The 24590-nt window shown below is 61.2% G+C and overlaps 3 protein-coding genes across 12 annotated transcripts in view; 2 read left to right on the top strand and 1 right to left on the bottom strand.

Annotated features, from left to right (window-relative positions):
- The window catches only part of GANAB (glucosidase II alpha subunit), a 15800-nt gene extending 8568 nt beyond the window's left edge, over nt 1-7232 (top strand). For both annotated transcript variants that reach the window (XM_024110666.3, XM_005289252.4), the window contains 13 exons: nt 782-908; nt 1068-1147; nt 1317-1460; nt 1896-1992; nt 2777-2878; nt 3211-3454; nt 3776-3840; nt 3956-4032; nt 4132-4206; nt 4420-4533; nt 4610-4722; nt 5018-5118; nt 5271-7232. In XM_024110666.3, coding sequence (XP_023966434.2) covers nt 782-908; nt 1068-1147; nt 1317-1460; nt 1896-1992; nt 2777-2878; nt 3211-3454; nt 3776-3840; nt 3956-4032; nt 4132-4206; nt 4420-4533; nt 4610-4722; nt 5018-5118; nt 5271-5380 — 1449 coding nt within the window. In that variant the 3' untranslated portion in view covers nt 5381-7232. The remainder of the gene's footprint in view (nt 1-781; nt 909-1067; nt 1148-1316; nt 1461-1895; nt 1993-2776; nt 2879-3210; nt 3455-3775; nt 3841-3955; nt 4033-4131; nt 4207-4419; nt 4534-4609; nt 4723-5017; nt 5119-5270) is intronic.
- On the top strand, nt 7158-18771 carry B3GAT3 (beta-1,3-glucuronyltransferase 3). Of its 8 annotated transcripts, none has more exons than XM_065551161.1 (7): nt 7160-7299; nt 10342-10439; nt 10598-10721; nt 11147-11324; nt 12342-12672; nt 17557-17847; nt 18057-18771. In XM_065551161.1, exons 4-7 carry the CDS (start codon nt 11194-11196, stop codon nt 18153-18155), a joined length of 852 nt encoding a protein of 283 aa, XP_065407233.1. In that variant the 5' UTR covers nt 7160-7299; nt 10342-10439; nt 10598-10721; nt 11147-11193; the 3' UTR covers nt 18156-18771. The 8 variants fall into 8 exon arrangements, with proteins under 8 accessions (XP_005289307.1, XP_005289306.1, XP_065407233.1 ...); XM_042849623.2 differs by having other exon boundaries at nt 7245-7299; nt 10401-10493; XM_005289250.4 differs by lacking the exon at nt 10598-10721 and having other exon boundaries at nt 7158-7299; nt 10401-10439.
- Nucleotides 18219-24590, bottom strand: LOC112060431 (uncharacterized). Of its 2 annotated transcripts, XM_065551157.1 has the most exons (12): nt 23641-24590; nt 23046-23140; nt 22670-22825; nt 22074-22230; nt 21708-21744; nt 21334-21476; nt 20860-20963; nt 20639-20714; nt 19979-20067; nt 19624-19755; nt 19440-19510; nt 18219-19273 (listed from the first exon to the last, which is right to left on the bottom strand). In XM_065551157.1, the coding sequence occupies exons 1-12, from the start codon at nt 24395-24397 to the stop codon at nt 19048-19050; spliced, it is 2043 nt and encodes a 680-aa protein (XP_065407229.1). In that variant the 5' UTR covers nt 24398-24590; the 3' UTR covers nt 18219-19047. The 2 variants fall into 2 exon arrangements, with proteins under 2 accessions (XP_065407229.1, XP_065407230.1); XM_065551158.1 differs by lacking the exon at nt 19624-19755.

The raw sequence follows: 24590 nt of genomic DNA, 5'->3' as shown, positions 1-24590 counted from the left end.
TCCGGTGCCTGCTCCCCAACGTGCACCCCCCTGATCCGACCCGACTTCTCTGGCGGCCACCCACCAATGCCCCCCCCCCCCCCCCAACCCGACTTCTCCGGCACCTGCCCACCAACCCCAACCTCCAATCCCCCCCCAACCCTGACCCAACTTCTCCAGCACTCACCCACCAACGTCTCCCTGACCCTACCCTGCCGGGGCCTGCCCACCAATGCGCGCCCCCCCCACCCGACTTCACCGGTGCCTGCTCACCAACGCGCACCCCCCGACCCGACTTCTCCGGCGCCCGCTCACCAATGCCCCCCTCCGACCCGACTTCTCCGGCGCCCGTCCACCAATACCTCCCTGACCCTACCCTGCCGGTGCCTGCCCAGCAATGCCCCCCCCAACCTGACCCCACCGGCGCTCCCCCAAGCCAATTTCTCTGTGCCCACCCAGCAAGGCGCCTGCCCCAACCCGACTTCTCTGGTGCACACTCACCAACACCCCCCTCCCCGACCCTGCCAGCGCCCACCTGCACTCCCTGGGGCTACTTCACTGGGGACCTCAATCGGTTCCCCCAGCCCTGCAGCGTCCTGGGCCAAGAGATAGAAGGGGAGATGTCCCCACCACCTTGAACCACTGGGGTGGCTGCCGGCAGGAGGCCCTCTGTGAGGTCCCTGCAGGGGTACATGGCCATGAGCCCAGCCTGAATGGCAAGGAATGCCCTGCTCTGCCTGACCCCCCTCCCCCCCTCGGACTGTGGGGGTGCCCGGTTCAAGTCTCTGGCCCCTCCCTCCAGATGGTGTCCATTGTGGACCCGCACATCAAGGTGGACAGCGGGTACCGGGTCCACAACGAGATCCGCTCCCGTGGCTTCTATGTCAAGACCAAGGATGGCAGCGACTATGAAGGCTGGTGCTGGCCAGGTGAGCTGGGGATGCTGTTAGGATGGGGGACAGGGCTGTGGCCCGGGACAGGGTCGGGGTGGGGCTGGCCAGGAGAGGGTGCCTGGCAGAGTGCTAGGCATGGAGTTCCTAGGGTTTCACTAATCCTCCCATTTTCTCCCCCCCTCCCCTCCCCCCCAGGCTCGTCTGGCTACCCTGACTTCACCAACCCTGAGATGCGTGCCTGGTGGGCCAGCATGTTCTCCTACGACCAATATGAGGTAGGGTGGAAGTGGGGCCATGGGCGGGGAGTGGAGCCATGGGGTGAGCTGTCCCCACACTCAGGTTGGGGGTCCAGCATTGGGCTGTCCCTTGACTCAGCAGCTTTTCCCAGGTGGGGCAGGAGGACTGGGGTGATGCCTGTGTCTCATTGCCCCCCCCATCCCCCAGGCCTCCATGGAGAACTTGTACGTTTGGAACGACATGAATGAACCATCCGTGTTCAACGGCCCCGAGGTGACCATGTACAAAGACGCCCTGCACGAGGGCGGCTGGGAGCACCGCGACCTGCACAACCTCTACGGCTTCTACGTGGTGAGGGGGTGGGGAGCACTTGGGGGGCACTACCACCTGTACAACCTTCTATGTGGTGGGGGGGTCCGGGGGGGGAGGGGGCACTGCCACCTGCACAACCTTCTACGTGGTGAGGGGACCCTGGGGGGCACAGCCATCTGCACAACCTTCTACATGGTGTGGGGAGGCACCAGGCGTGTTGGGAGCTCAAGAGCCTGTGGCGGGAGGGTTGGCCCATGGCTCAGGGGGATAGGGAAGTCACCCCCATGGTGAGATCCCAATGAGGGGGGTTCCCAGTGGGGGAAGAGTGTCACTCACCTGGGGTTGGGGATTGCAACCCCATGGTAGGCTCCCAGGGGGATGGGGTTTCCCTAAGGAGTGGGGAGGTCCCAGTTGGGGAAAGGTGTTGGCAGACTCTGCCCGTCACCCTCACAGGGTCTCTTTTTCCTCCGGCAGCAAATGGCAACAGCACAGGGACTGGAGCAGCGCTCGGGGGGCCTTGAGCGCCCCTTCGTGCTGAGCCGTGCCTTCTTTGCCGGCTCCCAGCGCTACGGTGAGTGTGTGTGTGTGTGTGTGGGGGGGGGGGGGGGCGGCGCTCTGACCCCCGGCCCCCTTGCGGGGGCAGGTAGTGAAGAGGTTGTGATGGTTTTCAGGGGACCCAGGACTGAGACTGAGCTAGGATAACGGAGACAAAAGGGTCCCACACAAACCAGAAGCAGCACCCACTTTCTTGAGACACGTTGCAGGCTGATCTCCTGGCGAAAGCCCTTTCGCTCACCCTGAATATCCTTTGCAGCCTTTCAACCAAGGCTGGTTGTGATCATTTTAATGAATGTGATTGCACTGCCCAATTGCTTCCTACATGAAGGAGAAAGGGGGGGCTTCTTGCCACGTTTTATCCCCCAAATTTCCTTGTCTGTCCCCAGGGTCACCCCATGGCAGTGTGCCACCTCCCTGTTGATTTCACATCCCTCCCCGCTCTTGACTTCATACGCAATCGGGGCTTCTGCAGCGTTGGTTTACAATGCTCTATTTACATGCTGCCCATAAGCCAGGTGAATGCACACCTGCTATGGTGGAAAGCTGTTGGGCAGCTCTGCCTGGGTACCGCCTGGCAGACGGCGTGGTCAGTATCCACAGGTATCTCACGTGGTATCTCCATACGTTTCACACCAATAGCAATGACTAGTCTGAGCCTGGCTTTCATTTAAGACCTGGCACGAGTGTTTTTGGTGCACCAGACTGCACATCCCAGGGTCAGTGGAGTCTTGTAACCCCCTTGAGCACAGGGGACTGCTGTGTCCTTACTCCTTTCTCTGGCGCCTACCCCCTCGCAGGCGCGGTGTGGACGGGAGACAACGCGGCCGAGTGGGACCACTTGAAGATCTCCATCCCCATGTGCCTGAGCCTGGCCCTGGCAGGCATCTCCTTCTGCGGTGGTGAGTGTGTGCATGGGGCAGGGCTGGCCTTGGCTGCTCTCCTTCCAGGCTGTGGCTGAGGGCGAGGGGTTGGCAGGACAGGGAGGTGGGGGGCAGTTGGGGATCAGACTGGTCACTCCTACCTTGGCACTGTCTCTCAGTGGATTGGGGGCCTGAGGGGCTTAGGGTCAGGCTTTCACCTCTGGTGCTGGGCAGAGCAGGTGGGGTGTTGGGGTCAGACTGGGCTCTTTCCACAGCCCCATCTCTTAGGGGGCAGGAGGAAGGTTGGTGGGGGACATTGGGGACTGGGGTCAGACCAGGCACTCAACTTGGCCCTGTCTGTCCTGCTGCAGCTGATGTGGGTGGCTTTTTCAAGAGCCCGGATGCGGAGCTGCTGGTGCGCTGGTACCAGGTTGGCGCCTACCAACCCTTCTACCGAGCCCATGCCCACCTGGACACTGTGCGGCGTGAGCCCTGGCTGTTTGGGGAGGAGAACAAGGCCCTGATCCGTGCTGCCGTCCGCCAGCGCTATGCCCTGCTGCCCTACTGGTACACAACCTTCTACCACAGCTACCGCTCTGGCCAGCCTGTCATGAGGTGAGCAGAGGTTGGAGGATAGAGATCTTGGGGCACAGGCATCGCTGGATAATGCGGGAGCTCTTGGGCTGGGTAATTGGGGGCCTCTAGGGTCAGGGACATGGCTGGGGATGGAGTGGGAGCACTACTGGAGAAGGCACTGCTAGGGACAGTGTGGGACCTCTTGGGGTGAGGGCATGGCTGGGGATGGAGTTCGGGGAGGCGTTGCTGGGTAATGGGGGTGGCTCGGGGCAGGGGCACTGCTCGTAACAGAGTGCAGGAGCTTGAGGGGCTTATGGGGGTCAGGGTCTGGTCTCCCCCTCATGCCCTGCTCTGTTCCAGGCCGCTCTGGGTGGAGTACCCTGACGACGTCACCACCTTCAGCATTGATGACCAGTTCCTGATTGGTGAGTGCCCAGCCCATGGGGATCCCTGGCTGGGGGGTAGGTGCTGCCTTCCCCTTCTCTCCCCCTCCCACCCCATGTCCTAGCTGCTGCTGACCTTGCTGTGTCCTCCCCCCAGGTAATGCATTGCTGGTCCACCCAGTGACAGAGCAGGGAGCCCATGGCGTGCAGGTCTACCTGCCTGGCAAAGGAGAGGTGAGGAGGGAGGTGGCTTGTGGTGGAAGGGCAGCAGGATGCTGAGAGCTATGGGGCACTGGCTGTTGGCATCCCCTGTAACTTCTCCTCTCTTGGCAGGTTTGGTATGATGTCCACTCGCACCAGAAGCACCATGCCCCCCAGACGCTTTATGTGCCTGTCATCATGAGCAGTGTGAGTCATGGAGGGGCATCCCCACTGGGAAATGGGACAGGGGGCCTTCACTTCTAGGGGGCTGTGGCTCTGATCCAGCTCCAGGATAGAGGGGTTGGCTGGCTCAGTGGGTGAGCGATGGGACACGGGGCCTTTCCCCTCCAGGGACATGACTTCGATCCAGCCCTGAGGGGCAGCCCTGGCTAGGGCCACTGACCACTCCTCTCCCTGCAGATCCCTGCGTACCAGCGGGGCGGGAGCATTGTGCCGCGGAAGGAGCGGGTACGCCGCTCATCGGACTGCATGTACCGTGACCCCTACACACTCTACGTGGCACTCAGCCCCCAGGTGAGTGATGCAGGGCCCCAAGGTGGGGGTTTTCTAGTAACCCTGCCACTATTTACCAGCTTCTGTCTCCACACAGGGTACAGCAGAAGGAGATCTCTTCATTGACGATGGGCACACGTACAACTTCGAGAGCAAGGCCCAGTACCTGCACCGCCACTTCAGCTTTGCCAGCAACACTCTGACAGCCAGGTACCCACATGGTGCTGGCCTGTTACTGGTGCCACACCTCTCCTCCTCCTCTCCCCCCCCAGCGCTGGGCTGCCACCCCACCGTCCCACCTTGATGCTGGTACCCATGCCGCACCAGCGCAATGCTGATACCCCTCTTCCCAAATGGCACCAGCCCACAATTCCTCCCAGACTGCCAGGTAGCCTCCCTTCCCCCCACATACAGTGCTGGCCTAGCAGTGCTGCCCACCCTGGACAGCCTGGCTCTGCCCCCTATCTGGCAGTCTCTGACCCCCAGGCTCTGTCCCCTTTTCTAGATCGGCAGATTCCAAAGGCGTCTTCGAGAGCCCAGCCTGGATTGAGCGGGTGGTGATCCTGGGAGCAGGGAAGCCAGCCGCCGTCTTCCTCAGACAGCCTGGTGAGTGGGGGCACAGGGCCAAGGGCCCTCTGGACTTCCTGGTCCAGTCATGGGGGATGGCAGTAAATATCCTGTGGGGGTTGGGTCCAAGTTGTGGGGTGGGGAAGAGTGCTCCAGGGAACTCTCCTTTCTAATGGCCGCCCCTCCTGCAGGTATGGCTGATACACGCCTGGATTTCCAGCATGAGCCGGAGACCTCTGTCCTGACTCTCCGCAAACCTGGCATCAACATCGGAGCCGATTGGAGCATCTCCCTGCGATAATGCCGTACCGTGGGGGTGGAGGGGGGGGCTTGGAGTGAAGGATGATGCTCCCCCACCCTCCCCCCAGCCTTCACAGGCAGGAATGGGGCCTTGAGCCAGCAGTACCCCACTCCTCTCTCTGTATCTCAGGGCTGGTCTCCTCTGAGAAGGGCAGACAGGGGAGTTCTGACACCACCACCCCCAGCCCTCACAGTGTAGGGGTGGCAGGGAGGTGGGAGTGTCCAGCCCCTACCATCCTTATCTTTCTCTGAGCTGCTTCATAGACTAATTTCTAGCAATATTTGCTCCTGGTTCTGAATGACAAATCTTTGGGCTGGGAGCCAGGTTGGTGTGTTACTGTCCTACACCCCTTGCTGATCAGAGGCCCCTCCTAGTAGAGGTGGGAGCGGGAGCAGCTGCCCAGTCACCAAGTTCTCCAGAAACATTTAGGTGCCCTGGCACAAAAGTGGGACCAAACACTTTGGCTGGCCTGATCCTTTGACACCCCCCTTCCTGCCCTAGAGGGACTCTCTACTTCTCTCTCACACGCTTCTTGCTCCCCTTCCTCTATGGGTGGTGCCCCATCTAACTCAGCCTGTCCCCTAAGCAATGCTGCTGGACCAGAAGCAAATTTTGGAATGTGCAGGGAGCCTCCCTGTATCCCACCCCTGGGGTGGGAGGGCACCCCCACCTTCCTGCAGCCCCTGCCCCCATCCCATGGTGGGGGGAGGGGCGGGGCAGGTGGTGCGCTGCCCCTGAGGCTGGGAAGGGGAGGGTTCTGCTGTTTCAGGTATGGATGACAGCAACTCATTGTCGCTTGTATTTATAGTGGTGAGGGAGCAGATGGATCATGTGGCAGTGGGGATCAGAATCCAGACTGGGCAAGGGGAAGAACTAGCTGCGTCTTGGCTCACAGTGAGAGCTAACGGTGCCTCTCAAGCTGCTAGGACTGGGCCCAAAGGCAGCCTCGTCCCCTCTCCCGGCAGGAGAAGAGTGACAGTGAGGGGTAATGGCGGGAGTATTCGTCCCTACGCCCTCCCTCGGCTCTTGCAATGTTGCTGTTCCTGCCCTGCCACTGTCCAGGTGCCTGTGGGGTAGCATTCCTTGCACAGAGGGGCAGAGCTGGCACTGGCATGTCTTTTTATTCCCAAACTGCCTCCTCCCCCCAGATGGCTGGACAGACAGAGCCACGGGTGGCCTGGCCCTGCAAGGGGCGAAGCAGTCATTGACTTCATGTTTTGATAAAAGATGAACAATAAAAAGAGAGGAAAAAAAAGTGATGTTCTGGGTGTATCTGCTGGGGCTGGGTGTGGTGGCTCAGAAACTGCAATTGTCCCAACGCTGGTTGGCTCTATCCCCTGCCACCTGTGCCTCCGAGACTCTTCCTCCCCCTACCACCCCATCACCCCAGCTCTACACCCCCCGCCCCCTGCCTCCGGCTGGTGCCTCAGGACCCCTTCCTGCCCCCATCACCCCAGCTCTGCCCCCGACTGGTGCCTCAGAAACCCCTCCCCCGCTATCATGCTGGCTCTGGCTACTCCTGGGCTTGACAGCTCAGGACCCTTCTGTCACTGCCCCGGAGCTGGCAAAGGCCAGAGCCGCCGGCCATTCTCGCTGGCTGGGCGGTGCCTGTTCCCCTCCCGCGGGGGGCTCGGTCCACTCGGTGGAGAGGGACGCGGAACCGCTTCTCTGTCGGGGCCGGTGATTGGCCGGAACTTAGAACCCAGGAGTCCGGGCTCCTGCAATAAGGACAGGAAGTGGGGGAGCTGCTGAAGGGATCGGACCGGAAGTGAGTTGCAGGGGGCGGAGGACGAAGGAGACCTACGGGACCCGGACCAGAGAGCGGGCCGGACCGGAAATGCCGGTGCCGGGTGCGGAGGAGGCTGCAGGGCGCTGAGACCCGCCTGCTGACCCGCTCCCCACCCCCCGGGGCCGGCGCGGTGAGTAACCAGCCGCGGTCTCCGTGGCAACGGCAGCACGTTCCCTCCCCCGCGGCGCGGTCTCCATAGCAACGTGTTCCTGCTCCAGTGGTGCAATCTCCCCGGGACTGTGCCGTGTCCCCTGCCTCCCTCCGTCCCGGTGCTGCGATCTCCCGAGATGGTGCCGTGTCCCCTGTGCCCCCGTCCCCTCCCCCTCGTGCGATCTCCCCGGGACGGTGCCGTGTCCCCTGTGCCCCCGTCCCCTCCCCCTCGTGCGATCTCCCCGGGACGGTAGCGTGTCCCCTGTGCCCCCGCCCCCTCTCCCTCGTGCGATCTCCCTGGGACGGTGCCGTGTCCCCTGTGCCCCCGTCCCCTCTCCCTCGTGCGATCTCCCCGGGACGGTGCCGTGTCCCCTGTGCCCCCGCCCCCCTCCCCCTCGTGCGATCTCCCCGGGACGGTGCCGTGTCCCCTGTGCCCCCGTCCCCTCCCCCTCGTGCGATCTCCCCGGGACGGTGCCGTGTCCCCTGTGCCCCCGTCCCCTCTCCCTCGTGCGATCTCCCCGGGACGGTGCCGTGTCCCCTGTGCCCCCGTCCCCTCTCCCTCGTGCGATCTCCCCGGGACGGTGCCGTGTCCCCTGTGCCCCCGTCCCCTCTCCCTCGTGCGATCTCCCCGGGACGGTGCCGTGTCCCCTGTGCCCCCGTCCCCTCTCCCTCGTGCGATCTCCCCGGGACGGTGCCGTGTCCCCTGTGCCCCCGTCCCCTCTCCCTCGTGCGATCTCCCCGGGACGGTGCCGTGTCCCCTGTGCCCCCGCCCCCTCCCCCTCGTGCGATCTCCCCGGGCCGGTGCCGTGTCCCCTGTGCCCCCCATCGCCCCGGTGCGATCTCCCGGGACAGTGCCGTGTCCCCTGTCCCCTCCATCGCCCTGGTGCGATCTCCCGGGACAGTGCCGTGTCCCCTGCCCGTCCCCTGCCCCTCTCCCATCCTCCTGGTGCGATCTCCCCCCCCAATGCCCCTGGTGGGATCTCCCCGGGATGGTGCCATGTCCCCTGCCCCACTCTGTCCCCGTGCTGCGATCTCCCGGGACAGTGCCGTGTCCCTTTCCCCCCCCATCTCCCTCTTGCGATCTCCCCAGGACAATGCCGTGTCCCCTGCCCCCCACCCCCCGCATGCAATCTCCCCGGGACAGTGCCGTGTCCCCTGTCCTCCCCCCCATCCCCCTGGTGCGATCTCCCCATGACAGTCTGTGTCCCCTGCCCCGTCCCCATCCCTCTGGTGTGATCTCCCCGGGACGGTGCCGTGTCCCCTGTCCCCCCTCTCCCCCCATTCTCCTGGTGCGATCTCCTTGCGGCAGTGCCGTGTCCCCTGCCCCTCCCCCCCATCCCTCTGGTGCGATCACCCCGGAACAGGGCCGTGTCCCCTCCCCATCCCTCTGATGGGATCTCCCTGGGACGGTGCCATGTTCCCTCTCCCCCTCCATCCCCATGCTGCGATGTCCCCAGGACGGTGCCATGTCCCCTGCCCCCCATCCCCGTGGTGTGATCTCCCCGTGACAGTGCCATATCCCATGTCCAACCCCACATGTCTCCATGGTGCCATCTCCCAGGGACAGTGCCATATCTCCACCTCCCTGTCCCATAGTTCAGTCTTCCCAGGGATGGGACCACAGCCTCCTGGCCTGGATCCACAGGTCTGGTTCTATGGCCCAAGCTTTGGAACTGCCTCTGTGAGGAAACTCCTGCAGCATGCCAGACCCAACTCTTCTTCCAGGATAAGCCACTTGGCTTCACCACCTCCTAGGCTAGACCTCTGGTCCATCAGCACTTTGCTTCACACCGTGAGCTCCGTTCAGCCAGTCCAACTGGGATGGACCTCCTGAAGGAGACTTGTACAATCTTAGGGAGCAATGCCCCACCTCAGACATCTGTGGGGGCACTCAGCCAGCATTGTAAAATAGAAGGGTTTGTTAGTCCTTAGCTTAGCACAGAGAACAGAAAGTTACCGCATGGTCCATCTTGGCCAGCCCAGAGCCTTATTCTGACCCCTCTTTTGTCCCAGTTCAGGAGAGTCTCCAGCTTCCATTCACCTGGCCCCTCCTCAGTCCTATGTTCCTGTTCTCCCACAAGCATGGCTAGCTTCCTGCGGAGGGGAGGGCCATCCGTGGTCCTTAGTTGCTAGGTACCAAATGTCTGGGCAATGGAGTGGCCATTGTCATCTTGGACCCTCCAGGGACATGGGTCCCACCCCCCTGACAGCATCAGTAACACCTGGGTCTCTGCAGAGAGTAAACAACCAGCACCTACTTAATGCAGCATGCAGGGGAAACTGAGGAGTGCACACACTATTCATACAAAATATTACAGAAAATTCCCACTCCATCACACCCCTGTCCACTCCATCCCTGTGGCGTGATCTCCCCAGGGATGGTGGCACGTCCCTCCCATTCCCATAGCGCGATCTCCCCAGGAATGGTGCCATATCCCCCCACCACATCCCCGTGGTGTGATCTCCTCAGGGATGATGCCACGTCCCCCCCAATCCCTGTGGTGCAATCTCCCAGGGACAATGCCACGTTTTCCCCCCATCCCTGTGGCGCAATCTCCCTGGGGATGGTGTCACACCCTCCCCATCCCCGGGGACGGTGGCACATCCTCCATCCTCCTCCCCATTCCCGGGGTGTGATTTCCCCAGGGATGGTGCCATGTCCCCCTTTCCCCCCAGTGGGCACAGTGGCCATGGTGGGGCTGAGATTTACATGGCTCCAAATCCTTATCCACTTCCAGCTGCATTGCCCAGCCTGAATTGAAGGCTCTTGTCAGGGCTGGGGGCCCAGTCATGCCAGGGGCTACCAAGAGACATGGTAAGCCCCGCCCGGAGACACTCCCAGTGGTGGCGGGTGCAGGAGGTCCAGGGTGGCCATGGTACAGAGATGGGGACTGCGGTGCTAGAGGTGCGTGTCCATGTGCCCAGCATGTCCTGGATGTGCTCCCCATAGCAGTTTGGGGGGTGGGGGGAGTGCTGCAGCAGGATACCCCCATAACCAGCCACTCCCTCCCCATCTCCCCAGGGGCCAGAGTGGCACCATGAAGGTGAAGCTGAAGAATGTGTTTGTCATTTACTTCCTAGTGTCGGTGATTGGGCTCATGTACGCGTTGCTGCAGCTGGGTGAGTGCTGGGCTGAGCGTAGCAGCTGCGGTGCTGGGGCTGAACTCAGAGCAGGTTCGTGGGCCCAGACAGCGCTGTTGGGCCAGTAGCTGTTCTCGATCCCCACCAGAGCACGGTGCCAGCAGTCACTGGCCCCTGAACATCCTCTCTCCCCCTAGTGAGACAGACAGACAGAGAGGGGAGCCTGTCTGGGTACCAGTGCCAGCCCCTGTCCTACTGGATGCTAGCCCCTGCCCCAGCTCCACTGGATATCTGCGTAAAGAGCCAGGAGTTCAGCCAGAGGTGCGGAGTGAGGGATTGGACTGGAGGGAAGAGCACAGATCCTGTCTCAGGAAACTCGGGGAGTCATAGGAATACTCGAGGGTCAGACGGTGGGTTAGGAGGGAGCATGCTGGTTTGGGAGAAGGGATGGGAGCCTGGTTGCTCCCTGACCGTGGCTGGGTCCAGCTAGGGAATCGCCCCCAGCGGAGAGGCTGGGAGCCACGCAGCTCCCTGATGGGAATGGATCTGGCTGGGAGCCCCGCTGCTCCCCAGTAGGGAGATGAGGAAGGGCTGGGAACACCGTTACTCCACGGATTTCAAGTCAGGCAGGGAACACCCTGGGGACCAGGGTGTTGGGCCCAGTCTTCCCCTAGGGAGGGGTGGGCTAGCTGCAACCCAGAGGGTCTCCCTTCTCTGACCTGTCTGCCTCCTCTGCCTGGCTCCAGGGCAGCCCTGCGACTGCTCCCAGCACCTGCGATCAGCCAGCGACCTCATGCATGGCAAGGACAAGAAGATCTCCCAGCTGCTGAGTGAGGTGAAGCGGCTGCAGGCACGAGGAAAGGGCCCAGAGCTGGAGGGACAGGCACTGCCCATCATCTACGCCATCACACCCACCTATGCCAGGTGGGAGCTCCTGCTGGGGGGAGCTGAAGGGGGCTTGGCCATGCTGGGAATAGGCTGGGCTTGGGGAGATGGGAGGCTCTGCTGGGGATGGGAAGAGTCTCCATGTGCTAGGAACAGAAATTACTCCAGGGCTGGATTCAGCAGCCTGAAACCCAGCCGCAAGGAGAGCAGGCACCTGCAGGTAGCAGGTTAGGGCCCTGTGGCTCCCATGGAACCTGCCAGCTGGCTCTGCTGCAGTGTTAGCAGTCAGGGGGCTGAAAGGGGCCCTGCTCCCCCTGCCCAGCACCAGTCAGTGTTTATGGAAACACTCCAGTCACTCCCAAGCACCCAGGGAAGCAACCTCTGCAGAAGCTACTAAGCCATATTTCCCAGGATCTAACTGGCCTGCCTCTTCCCATCCTTGTCAGATGAGATCATGAGTGTGGGTTTCCATACCCCCAGTTACTGTTGCCTTGCTGGGGTAAGACATGGCTGAGGGGAAGAATATCCCTCCAGCAGACAGAGTTGGTATTAAACCCATTTGTGCCGGAGGAGCTGAGATTTCTCTAATGCCAAGCACTGGCAACTCCAGAAATGGATATTTCGATACCCAAGAGGTGCTCTTTGGAACCCGACTGCTTCATCTCTGTTGGGAGGAACCGTCTAACTCCACTGCGTGCTCCCCCTTGCCCACCCCAGTCTGCCTCATCACCACCCCTTTCCCTGAAGGCTGCTGCATGTCCCTGGTTTCTCTCCCACTACCACCTTCTCCAGCTGGTGTGCTTCTCTCTGGCTTCTCCCCCTTTATTGTTCTCCAGGCCAAGTTGGTATGTTCCTCTATTGTTTTCCCCTTCCCTCTAGGCTGAGCTGCCCCATTTCTATTGTTCCCCCTCCTCCCGAGGCTGAGCTGGTGCATTTCTCTATTATTTCCCCCTTCCTCCCCAGCTGGCATATTTCTTTATTGTCTTCCCCCACCCCCCCCACCCCGCCCGCCAAGCTGAGATGGTGCATCTCTCTGTTGTTTCTCCTCTCCCGCAGGCTGGTGCAGAAGGCTGAGCTGGTGCGCATCTCACAGACCTTCCTGCACGTGAAGAACTTCCACTGGATCGTGGTAGAGGACTCCCCAGTGAAGACCCAGCTGGTGTCGGAGCTGCTGGCCCAGAGCGGCCTGCGCTTCACCCATCTGCACACGGAGACACCCAAGGAGCACAAGCGCAAGGAGAGCGACCCCAACTGGCTGAAGCCCCGTGGCGTGGAGCAGCGTAACCTGGCCCTGCAGTGGCTGCGGGAGAACCGGGAGCTCAGTGAGGAGGGCGTGGTCTACTTCGCCGACGACGACAACACCTACAGCCTGCGCCTCTTCGATGAGGTGGGTGCTGTGTGCTTCGGGGGGAAGGAGTGGGGCACTGGGACAGCATAGATGTAATGTGTGTGTGGGGGGTGGCAGGTCACTGGAGGCAGGCTGGGGGTGCTGGGGAAGTGGGGGAGGCAGGTGTCACAGATCCACGTGATCGGTGCTATGGGCCCAGCTCTGGAACAGTCTCTAGGAGGAACCGCTTCATTGTGACAGTCCCCCTAGGTTCTCACCCTGGAGGAAGCGTGAGCCATACGGCTTCACTTTCCTCCTGAACCTGTTCCTCAGGGCCTCCAGCACTCCTGCTTCACACCATGAGCTTTGTTCAGCGAGTCCAACTGAGACACCCCGATGGAGACTGGTACACTCCCCAGGGATCAGTGCACCTTGCCAAGCATTTCAGTGACACTCACACAGTGTTCTCCTCTGGAACACACCATAGGCAGTCCTTAGGTTAGCACAGAGAACACATCAAAGCACAGTCCAATCTGGTTAGCCCAGAGCCCAGCCGAGCTATAGTGAGCCCCTTGGTTCAAGCTGTCTCTGACCCTCTGTCTGATTCCTCGGACTCCCCAACTGACTCCTGCTCTTCTCCCTCCTCTCACATCTCTTCAGTCTGGACCTGAGACCAGCCCCCATGTTGGAAGGCAGGGAAGTCTATAGTTTTCTGGGCCACTTGGTTGCCAGGTATCAATGTCCGGGCAATTGGATTTGCCATTGTCTTTTTACAGGCTCCACTTCTATGGGGATTAAGGCCCAGACAGTTAGGTGACACCCACACCTCTGTCTCCTAGCCAGCCCCAAGACCAAACAGTCCTGCCCTGCCCCCCTCCCAACACCACCACTGGGTAACAATGTAGCATGTAGGGGAAACTGAGGCACACATAAGCTTCATAAAAATATTACCAAAAATTCCCATTTTGTCACATCTCTTCCCTCTTTGAGACCAAGCTGAGCAGGGTCACTTAAACCAGTCACCTGCGGAAGTTCGAACCCACAAATGTTATCCAGAGATACTACAGCATCTTCCCCTTCTCCTTAGTAGCTGTCCCACCCGGCACTCTCGAGATTCTTATAGCACAGTTGCCATTCAGTCCAACTTATAGTTTGAATACGCCATTCCGAGCACTTTCCCATCCTCCCTTAGGTCTGGTCTGTTAGATGGCACCAGCAGGGTGCAGCCCCTCGCCCTTTTATACCCCAAAACCTTGAGTTTGAAACTGGGCTGAGATCCAGCCACTCTCTGGACCCCCTCATTGGCTGGGAGTGAGGAGGGCAATGAGCCCCGGTCCTCCAAGTGTCAGCTTGGCTGCAGCCGGGGGTGTCCTTAGCCTAGGTTGGGGTAAGAAGTGACTCCTGGATCATTTGGTCTTGGCCCATCCATATCCCTGGGGCTGTGGTGTCCCAGGCTCTGGTGAGGCAGGCATGCAAGGGGCTCCTTCACATTGGTGTGTCTCAACCCCAGCGCTGTGTGATGCAAGGAGCCCATCTCCCTACTTGGGATCAGTCTGTTGCCTTCACCCCCAGGACAGTCCTCTCATCCCCTGCTCCTGGTGGGCCGTGATTCAGGCTCTCTTGGCTAAGAGAATGCATGTGGTCAGGGCCACCCTCTGATCAGGTGTCTGTTACCAGAAGCTGCCTCTTCACTGGGGTTTCTCTCCCCCTGGCCAGGGCAAACCTGTTTGGCCATCCCCCTGCCCTGCCTGTGTCTGCCCACACTCAGCTGGGGTTTCAGATACCACAGGGCTCGGCTCTGCCTCTACTTTCCCAGCGAGGGCAGGCCGGGAGCTTGCTCCCTTGGTCACAGCATCAGACGTCAGGGAAGTTTCACCTGAGCCAGTGTGACTCACATCTCCCGTGTGCGGCTGGCTGAGGCCGTTCCCCTGCCCCACTCAGATCTGGCTGTATGGTTACAGACTGAAAGGTGTCCTGAGCTAACAGCCATTCCTTTCTGTTGCAAGCAAGGGGGGAAAACCCTCCTGCTCCCTGCCAGCCAAGCTATTTGCATTTTCACTGACGCCTCCAGTCTGAGCCTGTCGGCTCGGGTGGTTCGGGCTGGTACAGAAACGGGCAGAATTTTGTCTTAAGGTGATACAGTCAGTCCCCAAAAGGATGTCAGAGCTGATATCTTGGAGACCAGCCACCCCAAGCCCTCCTGGGTCTGCACAGAGCTAGACAAAAGGAACCTTAATCCAGCTGACACAGCCTTTCAGCATGTGATGGGTTGTACCACATGTGCTCTGACAAGGGCTCTCTGTCCCAGAATCTCTCTACCCCAGGAACGTCTTCCCAGTAACCAGCACCTTCTGCTCCCACTGGGGATCCCATGAGTCTGAGCCCAGCAGAGTACCACAGGACATGTGTACAGTGCCTGGATCAGGAGTCCATCTTTCACCACTCCCGGTGCCCCCAAAGAGCTGGCTGTGTGACTCACACTCAGCGCCTGAGCTACAATGCGGCCTTCTTGGTTGGGCACAGTGAAGTAGCAAACCTTATTTCATGAAGCCTTGGCCATAGTGCTCACTTCTGTCCTGTTTTCCTACAGATATTACATCTCCCTTGGAAGAAGCCTGCCCGCATGGGTTTACCTGAGTCCCACTCCTGGGGTGCCTCCACTGGTTCCCTTTCCCAGGACCCATGCTTAGCCCAGTTCCCTTTGGGTCTCTCTTCATACCCACACCTACTGTCCACAAAATCATTGGCCAACTGACCTGTGCTATGCAGATCCTTCAGTTCCCTGTGCACTAGCCACATTTTAAGTTCATGAGGACAGATCTCATAGAGTTCCTCCAACCCACCCAGGTTATACCAATCCTCCCGTATAGTGTCCCTGCACTCTTACCCCACTTGTGGAGATATTGTCCCATCAGGGTGGTGGTTTCCATGTAGGTCACACCCTGGGTCTTTTGCACACCCCGAAACCTCCCTATAAGCCCCAGATGTCAATTCAGACGTAAGCCATAGAGTCTTTCTGAACTGTTCATAGTCCCCAGTGTCAGCTCCATCCATGTGGCTGAACGCCTCTATAGCGGTGGGCCTGAGTAAGGGGTGAAACAGCGGAACCAGTCTGCAGGGTCAACCTGGTTCAAATCACAAGCCTTTTCAAAGGCAGTGAGACAGGCATCAATATCCCCACTCCGTAAACTGGGATCTACGTTCCCTGCGGAATCAGCATCTTTCCCCACTTGTCCCTCTGCTTCTCCATATCTGGTTCCTGCTTTCACTCCTTCTCCGGGTTCTTCCGCTGTTCTTCCTCCTTGGAAACTGAGAGGGAACAATCTACTAGCATCTTCACTCTCAGCGCCAAATCCCACCACTTCAGATCTATCAATGGGGAACCAAGTCACAAAAGACCACTGCTGTACAGGGAGACGGGTCTCAAGGATGCCCTATTGCTGTCTCTGTCACTCTCACACCCTCTTGGAACCCCGCCTGGATCTGGAACCTGCTTCTTGGACCGGTCATCCTTCTCCAGCCGTGCAGCTGCACCTTGTTGAGCTTCCCAAAGCTTAACCCTCTTTGCCTGCACATGTTTGCATCGTCTGTCTTAGGGAGCTGGCTACAGACCATTTTTTTGCTGTTTCCTTTAACTATCCTTGTTTTACTGCTGCAAGTCATTTATTACAAAATGCTACCGGTGCATTCAGCATCCCACCTCTACCACCACCTGTCATGGATCCACAAGATCGGTGATACGGTGTCAGTTTGGGAAGAGTCTCTAGCAGGAACCCCTTCAGTGTGTCAGACCCCCTGGAGGCCGTGTAAGACACATGGCTTCACCGCCTTGTGAAACTGGACCTCTAGGCCTCCGGCACGCTGCTTCACATTGTGAGCTCCATTCAGCGAGTCCAACTGAGACAGACCCCCAGTGGAGACTGGTGCACTCCCCAGGGATTAGTGCACCTCGCCAAGCATTGGCAGTGACACTCACACAGTGTTGTCAAAACACTTGGGTTTATTAGTCCTCTGGAACACACCATACGAGTCCTTAGGTTAGCACAGAGAACAGACGTTAAAGCGCAGTCCAGTCTGGTTCGCCCAGGGCCCAGCCAAGCTGTAGTGAGCTCCTTGGTTCAAGCTCTCACTGACCCTCCGTCTGATCTCCTCTGTCAGACTCCAGGTGAAAGCCCCGGCTGCCTCCAGCCACCCACTCTTGCCCCTCCACCCCTGCTCACATCTCTCCAGTCCTTGGATCTCAACCTGGGAGAATGTTGCTCAGCCCCCCTCCCCCCTGCTGAGGGGCGGGGAAGTCTATAGCTTTCTGGGTCACTGATTGCTAGGGAGCAATGTCCAGACAATTGGATTTGTCTGGTGTCTTTTGAGGTGTGCCACTAGTATGGGGATTGAGACCGAGACAAGCGACCTCCCGCCCCCCCCCCCCCCCCCACACACACACACACTGGGTAACAATGCACCGTACAGGGGAAATGGAGACAGTTAGACGTGTCATAAAAATATTACAAAAAATTCTCACTTTGTCATAGCAGGGTGCCGGAGGCAGGGGGTGGGCTGATGGGGAGGTGGGGGCGGCAGGGCGCTGGAGGCATGGTGGTAGGGTGACGGAGAAGGGGGTGGGCCACAGTTTGCTGGATGCTGGGGAGGGCGGCAGGGTGCTGGAGGCAGGGGGTGGGGTGATGGGGAAGGGAGTGGGCGGCAGGGTGCTGGAGGCAGGGGCTGGGATGATGGGGAAGGGAGTGGGTGGCAGGGTGCTGGAGGCAGGGGCTGGGGTGATGGGGAAGGGAGTGGGTGGCAGGGGGTGGGGTGACGGGGAAGGGAGTGGGTGGCAGGGTGCTGGAGGCGGGGATTGGGGTGGGGAGCGCAGGGATGCATTTGTGTCACCTCCCCAACGTGGGGGTCTCTTTCTGCTGCTGACACACCCCCCCTCTCTCTCCCCCACAGATCCGCTCCACCAAGCGTGTCTCAGTTTGGCCCGTGGGGCTCGTGGGTGGCCTGCGCTTCGAGCGCCCCCTGGTGGAGAAGGGCAGGGTGGTGGGCTTCTACACAGCCTGGAAGCCCAACCGGCCCTTCCCCATGGACATGGCTGGCTTCGCTATTGCTCTGCAGCTGCTGCTGGCCAATCGCGAGGCCCGGTTCGACTTGCTGGCTGAGCGTGGCTACCTGGAGAGCAGCCTGCTGCAGTCACTGGTCTCCATCGAAGAGCTGGAGCCTCGAGCTGACAACTGCACCAAGGTGAGGAGGGGGACTGGGAGTCAGGACTCCTGGGTTCTATCCATGGTGCTGGGAGTGGGGAATGTGAAATTTTGCCTCTAAGCAGGATGGTCCCAGGTGTCTTCAGTCCCCCAGCTGTGCTGACTGGCTGGGGGTGCTGGTTGGGGGAGGGGCACGGTCTGGGGGGATCTCTCTGGACCCCACCTCTGTCCTGCACTCCTCCATTGCAGGTTCTGGTCTGGCACACACGGTCGGAGAAGCCCAAAATGAAGCAGGAGGAGCTGCTGCAGAAGCAGGGCCTGGGCTCTGACCCAAGCATCGAGGTGTGAGTGGCACCTGGAGAACCAGTACATGGAGGCCCGTGTGGGGAGCTGGCCCAGAGCCCAGGACAGGATCAGGGCTGCTCCCAGAGTAATGGACTTGGGGACTGAACGCCCCAGACTGCTTTATTTATTGTGACATGCAGGGGCCCTACCCCCCAGCCCCCACCCCACTGGCGGAGGAGCCTCTATCCCAGCATCTCCAGTGCTGCTGCTCCCTGCTGAGGGAGCCCCCCCCAGCCCAACATCCTCAGTTGCTACTGCCTGGAAGTCAGACCCTGCCCCCAGAGAGGCAGCTGCTCCAGGATTTGTTCCCAGTGAGCCCCTCCAGGACGCGTTCCCCCTGCCCAGCAGCTCCTAGGGGGCCCTAGCCCCTCTGCATGGCGCCTGAGGATGGCAGCTCTGATCCTGCCCTGCTGGGCAGGGCTCCTAAGGACGGTGGAGCTGTGAGAGAGTGCGACACAATGTTCCCCCACCCACCCCACTCACCAGTGGGCTGGGATCCCCCTCCCCAGCTTCAGGGAGCCCTGTGTGTCCATGTTGTGTGCGTGGCTGTTGCATGAACGTGGTGGCTGTTACAGCAATAAGCATGTTATATCCTCAATAAAGCGCCTACCCCCCACTATCCCTGCTGTCTCTCTGCCCCTCAGCCCGCTGCCGCTGTCCCACATGTCCCAGTGGTTATGCCCTACAGGCAGCTGCCCAGGCATAGGGGGCAGTGCAGGGGCCAGGCTGAGCCTGGATGGAGTCTCTTGTAGGGGCAGGTCCTGCCCTCATGGTAGGGGGCTCCTATAACCTTGTGCTCTCCATGAGGAGACCACAGCCCCTTGGCCCCCAGTGGGGCAAACTCTTGGAAGGTGGGGCTCTCCATGCCAGGCCAAGGGAGGGGTCCTGGCCCCCATCACATGAAGAGCTGCTCCATGTCCCTCCCATAGAGCAGCCCCAGCCCGGGGCAGGCCAGGGCCTCAGCAACGGGCTCGGCTGGCTCTGTGTTGGCCCAGGGGGGGCACCCCACATGAGGGGCAGGGAGAGTGCCAGGTCCCAGCATTCCCCCCTGCCCACCCCAGTCGTCCTGCTGCCGATGGATCTTCATGTGGGCATTTCGGCTCTTGATCTTGTAGAACGTCCTGGGGACAGAGTGGGGGGCAGGGGTTAGTGAGGCATCTGCGGGGGCCCTTCAGCCGAGCTGCTTCTCCCCCAGCAAGCAGGAGGCCTGGGGAACACTCCCACTTGGAGCCTGCCCCCCGCCCCCCACTCTGGTGGGTGTGGAGCCCAAAAGTTAAAGCCACTTACTTGCCGCAACGTTTGCAGGGGAAGCTGGAGCCGGGGGAGGAGTCCTGAGGGAGCTCTGGGGTAGGTGGGGGCTGAGAGAGAGAGAAAGAGGAGGACATCATAGACCTCATCACAGACCTCCCCCAGGCTGCTTCCTTGTCTGGGGAGGGGCTCCCCCCATCCCTGTCCCTGAGGTCTCACATACCTGCCCGGGGCCGGCCCTGCCTACGATGGCGCCCGACTCTGACCCGGCACCACTTCGTTTGTGACTGCGCCGCAGCCGGCTCTTGTGCAAGTAATAGAACTCCACGCACTGGGCCAGCCGCTTGGAGGGCACCTGGGGGGCAGGGAGAACTCGGTCAGCTAGCATCCCCCAGCCCTGCTGGGAGAGGCCAGGCCTGGATTAGCCGGAAATCCATCCCCCTGCAGCCAGCGCTCCCACCCCACTCCTACAGCTCCCCCTGCTGGAAGAGGCTGGGGCTGGAGTAGATGGGTGTCCGTTCCCCCCGCAGAAGGTGGTTGGAAGTGAGGGGTGGAGAGGGGGCTAGTGTTGCTCTCACCGCACGTTGGATCTGGGCAAAGTCCTTCCTGTGCAGGGCGAAGGCTTTGGAGAAGAGGCGGCGCTCGTGGGTACTCCACACATCACTGCCTGGGGGAGGGAGAGGAACCTGAGACAGGGTATGCTGCTCCACGCCCCTCATAGCCCTTCCACACCCTCCTTCCCACCACAGCCTGGCCCCATCCCACCCCCCGCATAGACCCTGCCCCACCCAATGTTTCTGTCCCCCCTCCCTGCTGCTCACAGCCCCAGGGGCTGGAACTGGGGGTGCGGCTGGCTTGAAGTGGTTTCCATCATATACAGGGTTTAGCGTTTGCTTCAATGGCTCTCAGCACCCCCACTATGTAAATTGTTCCACTGCCCCCTCACAGCCCCGCCCCCAACCTCCTGTCCCCTACAGCCCTACCCCCTCACAGCCCTCCCGCCATCCTCCTGACCCCCACTGCCCTACTCCCTCACAGCCTTGCCCCCAACCTCCTGTCCCCCACAGCCCTACCCCCTCATCCTGCCATGGCTCCCAATCCTGCCCCCACTCCTCTTCCATCCTGTCCTGCCCAGCTGCTGCTACCCCTGTTCCCCTTCTTCCCCTGGCCCTGCCCCCACTGGCCCCCAGCCTCTGCTAGCTACCCTGGTCATGCCACTTGCCTGCCCCCCCCTTTACCTGTGTAATGGTAACTGGCCAGAGGGTGACATTTGGGCCACACTGGGGTTCGCAGCAACAGAGTCTCCAAGGCAACCTGAGGGGGGAGTAAAGCTGAGAGGGGGAAGCTGCCCCAGACCCTTTCCCTCCCCAGGGCGCTCCCCTGCCAGAACCATCCTGGCCTCGGGTCAGACACTGCTACTTACCAAGGGCCAGGCCATGGGGTGAGGGTGGTCTCTTACCATGACATTCCCGCCAGCCTGGCACAGGCAGTGCAATGCCAGCTCCTGATTGGTGCCACCCCCGGGGAGGGCGCTGGAGCAAGCCACGTCCAGCAGTGTCTCCACTGCAACCAGAGAGCAGCCATCAGATGGGCCAGTGAGATCCCTCCACCCCCCTCACTGCACCCAGACAGCAGCAATCAGATGGGCCCTGGGAACCCCCACCCCATGGGACCTCTCCACTCCCCACACTGCACCCAGACAGCAGGCATCAGATGGGCCTTGGGAACCCCCACCCCATGGGACCCCTCCACTTCCCCTAAGAGGCTGGGGACTGACTGGACCATGCAGACTGAGCCACTGGGGGTGGGCTTGTCCTGCTTCTCCTCCCCTCCCCCTATTGTAAGGGACATATGGGCCTGCCCCACCTCTCCCTGCCCCCGCCTGTGGGTGCCCCAGCTCCTCCCCGTGATAATCCCCAGTGCTACCCCTCACCTTGGCGCTGGGTCTCTGCATCCTGCTCCAGCCCTGGCCAGGGCCTCCAGGCCAGTTCAGCCTGTGGGGGGTCCAGCTGGGCCAGGTGTGGGTCCCGCAGCACTGGCAGTGCCGGCTGGAATGCGGGGCCCACGTTTATCTGTCTGCAGGGGAAGGGGCAGGTGAGGGAGCCTCAACCGCAGGCACATGCCCGACCTGTTACTGCCCCTCCCAGACCAGCCATTTCCCACCACTCATGCTCCCCAGCCTGGGGATTCCCCCCGCCGCCAGGAGATCCCTGGCTCAAAGTTCCCTCCCTGGGGCCCATCCCCTTTGCCACACCTGCCCAAGGGGCTGTAGCCTAATTTCCCTCCACCCCAAAAGACAGGACTTACGGGGTGTCCAGGTGCTGGAGGGGGTCGGGGCTGCCACCTGTGGAGGGGAGAGTCCAGCAGTGAAGGCCCCTGGCACAGACACAGTTCCCCAGCTTGCCCTGAGACAGAACTCCTGACCTCCTCCCCATCTTCCAGGGCCCTGCAGGATCCCCCCATGTGGCTCTGTACCCACCCAACAAACCTTCATGGACTCCACACCCAGGGACCCAGTTCACGTGGCTCAGTGGAGGGAGAGACCCTCCCTCACATCCCTGCCCCTTGGCCACACTCAGCCGCATCTGGGAGTAGAACCCGGGAGTACTGGCTCCCAAGCAACCAATCAAGCCCCCCCGCCTGCGTTGGAAGGTGGCCAAGGTGGGCACTTACCGCCTAGCGAGGCGCTCAGCTCAGCAAACAGCCCAGTGCCTCGGCGCAGCGGGTTGAGCATGGGGGGTGGTGTGTAGTGCGGGGGGGCCCTGGCCCGGTGCATCCGGCTCCAATAAGGAGTGCCTCGATAACTGGAGGCCAAGGAGCTCCCAGAAACCTGGGGAGGAAAGGTGGTCAGAGGCTGCAGGGGCCTATCCCATGGGGGAGCAATGAGGGGAATGGGGCATCGTGGCCTCCCCAGTGCTGGCACCCCTGCTGGGTCCCGGGGGGGGGGGGGCAGGACTCTAGCAACTCCCCCCTCCCCCCCCATGCTGGGAAACACCCAGCTAACCATCAAGACATCCCCCCAACCACTCCTTCCCTGGCTATCTTCCTCCCCAGTGTCCTCAGCCCTCCCTCCCCTCCAATGAGTGATCAGGAGCCCATCTGGGTGCAAGATTGCGGCCTGTGATTGGGACAAGTGGCTGGGTATTGGGGGGGTGGGAGGGCTCCCTAGGGTGGGGGGGACTTCCCTGACTCCATTGCCCCACCCATGCTTCCCTGAGGGCTCAGGTGAGGCAGGCCCCACTCCCCCAGCCCCAGCGTCCCACTCTCACCTGGGGGGTGGCAGTGCGGCCTGCCAGTGGGGGGCTCTGCTCATGCCCTAGCCTGGCAGCAGCGACCTCTGAATCTGGCTCCCCAGGGGAGACCCCCGGCCATGGGGCAAAACCAGCAGGGAGAAACTCCAGCCCCTTGCAGTAGCGCTCAGTGTCCTGCAGGGGATGACAGGCTCAGTGCAGGGAGTCAGAACCCACAGCCAGGGAGAGAACCCCAGAGTCCTGGCTCTCAGCACCAGCCCCGCTCTAACCACTAGACCCCACTGCCTCTGCCATTAATCTTGGGGGAATCTCCCGACCCCCGCCCCTACTCGGCAGCATGGCCCTGGGACTGGGCACCGCCCATTTTCCCACCACCCTCCTCATACCAACCCACCTGGTAGCAGCAGAGGCTGGGGGCGGCATCAGGGAGCCAATCAGGGGGGCCCAGGAGCCCAGCGTACGTCTCAGGGCCTGCAAGCCCCTGGGGAGCTGACACACAGGGAGAGGAGGTTAGGCTGTGACAGCAAAGAGCCAGAGTTCCCCCCTCCCATCCCAGCAGCCTCCCCCCAAAGCTGGGGGCCCTCCCTAGTATATCTCATAACCCTCAGGGTTGGCCCCATAATCCCCCTGAGATGAGTTCCCCCTTCTACCCCATAACCCACAAGGAGCCAGGCGTCCCCCTTCCACCCCCCCACAGGCACGTATCTGCCTGTGTCCATACCCCTGCATCCTCCTGGGCCCACATATCCCAGTGGTGCCTCCCAACCCCATGACTCTCCAAGCTGGAGTCCTCCCTCCATGCTCCTCTGTCCGGATACCACAGCCCACCCCCCCAAGTTGTCTCTTCCCCCCACCACAGCGCCTGAGAGCATCACCTAGTTCCATAACCTTCCCAAAACTGGGGGCCCCCTCAGCTGGCCTTCCCCATCTTGGCCCCACCATCCGCTGAGAGCACCCGTAACCACCCCCCTTTCCCCCCTGTCACTCACCGGGCCCCGGGTAGCCTTCTGGGGGGCTGTAGCTAGCAGACTGGTTCTCTTGGTATAGACACGAAAGCGGGGGCTCCTTGCGCTGCTGCCCGTATCCACCTCCGCCCTGCCCCTGCCTCTCTGGGAGGCTGCAGTAGGACAGAGGAGGCCCTGACCCCTCCAGCTGGCCTCCAGGGAGTTGCAGCAGCAGGGGGCTGCCAGGGGGGTATCCCTCCTGTGGGGCAATAGGGGGCGGCTGGGCCATTATCTCCTGCAGGCTGCAGCCCTGGCTCCTGGATGCCTGAGTCCCCAGCACCCACGGCTTCCCGAAAGGCAGGTTGGGGAAGGCTTGGGCAAAGGGGTCCAGCCTGCGGTGGGCTGGCTCAATCCTCTGGGGCCAGAGCCCATAGGGGCCCCCCGCTGCCCTGGGCTGCTGGCCCTGCTGGGCTGGGTTCCCCTCAGGGCCCCAGCAGGGCTGGCCCAGGGCAGCATATGGCCCCTGCGTGCTGACAGGGTCCCCGGCCTCCATGCTGCAAGGGGGATAGAAGGGGCCGTAGGTGCTCATCTCAGGCTCCATCTCTGTGGTGTCGAGTCCCATACGGAGCTGAAAGAGACCCAGAGAAATGAAGGGGCAACACACCCCCACAGAGCAGGTTCTAAGCGAAGGGGTCCTGACTCTGAGCCTCCCACCCTGTTTTAGCCAGCTGGAGACACAGCTCTTCTGGAGCTGGGAATAGAGCCCAGGAGTCCTGGCTTCCAACCCTCCTGCTTTAACCATTAGACCCCATTCCTCTCCCAGAGCTGGGAAGAGAACCCAGCCGTCATTGCCCCCACTTTACAGAGGGGGAAACTGGCAAAGAGCAGTGAAGTGCCTTGTCCAGGGTCACCCAGCCAGCCAAGAGCTGAACCGGGAATAGAATCCCGGTCTCGTGTTTCCATTCCAGTGCTCTGTCCTGCCCCTCCAGCTCTAA

Source organism: Chrysemys picta, chromosome 7 (assembly GCF_011386835.1).
Source record: "Chrysemys picta bellii isolate R12L10 chromosome 7, ASM1138683v2, whole genome shotgun sequence".
NCBI classification, from domain to species: Eukaryota; Metazoa; Chordata; order Testudines; family Emydidae; genus Chrysemys; species Chrysemys picta.
This window is presented reverse-complemented; position numbering and strand designations above follow the sequence as displayed.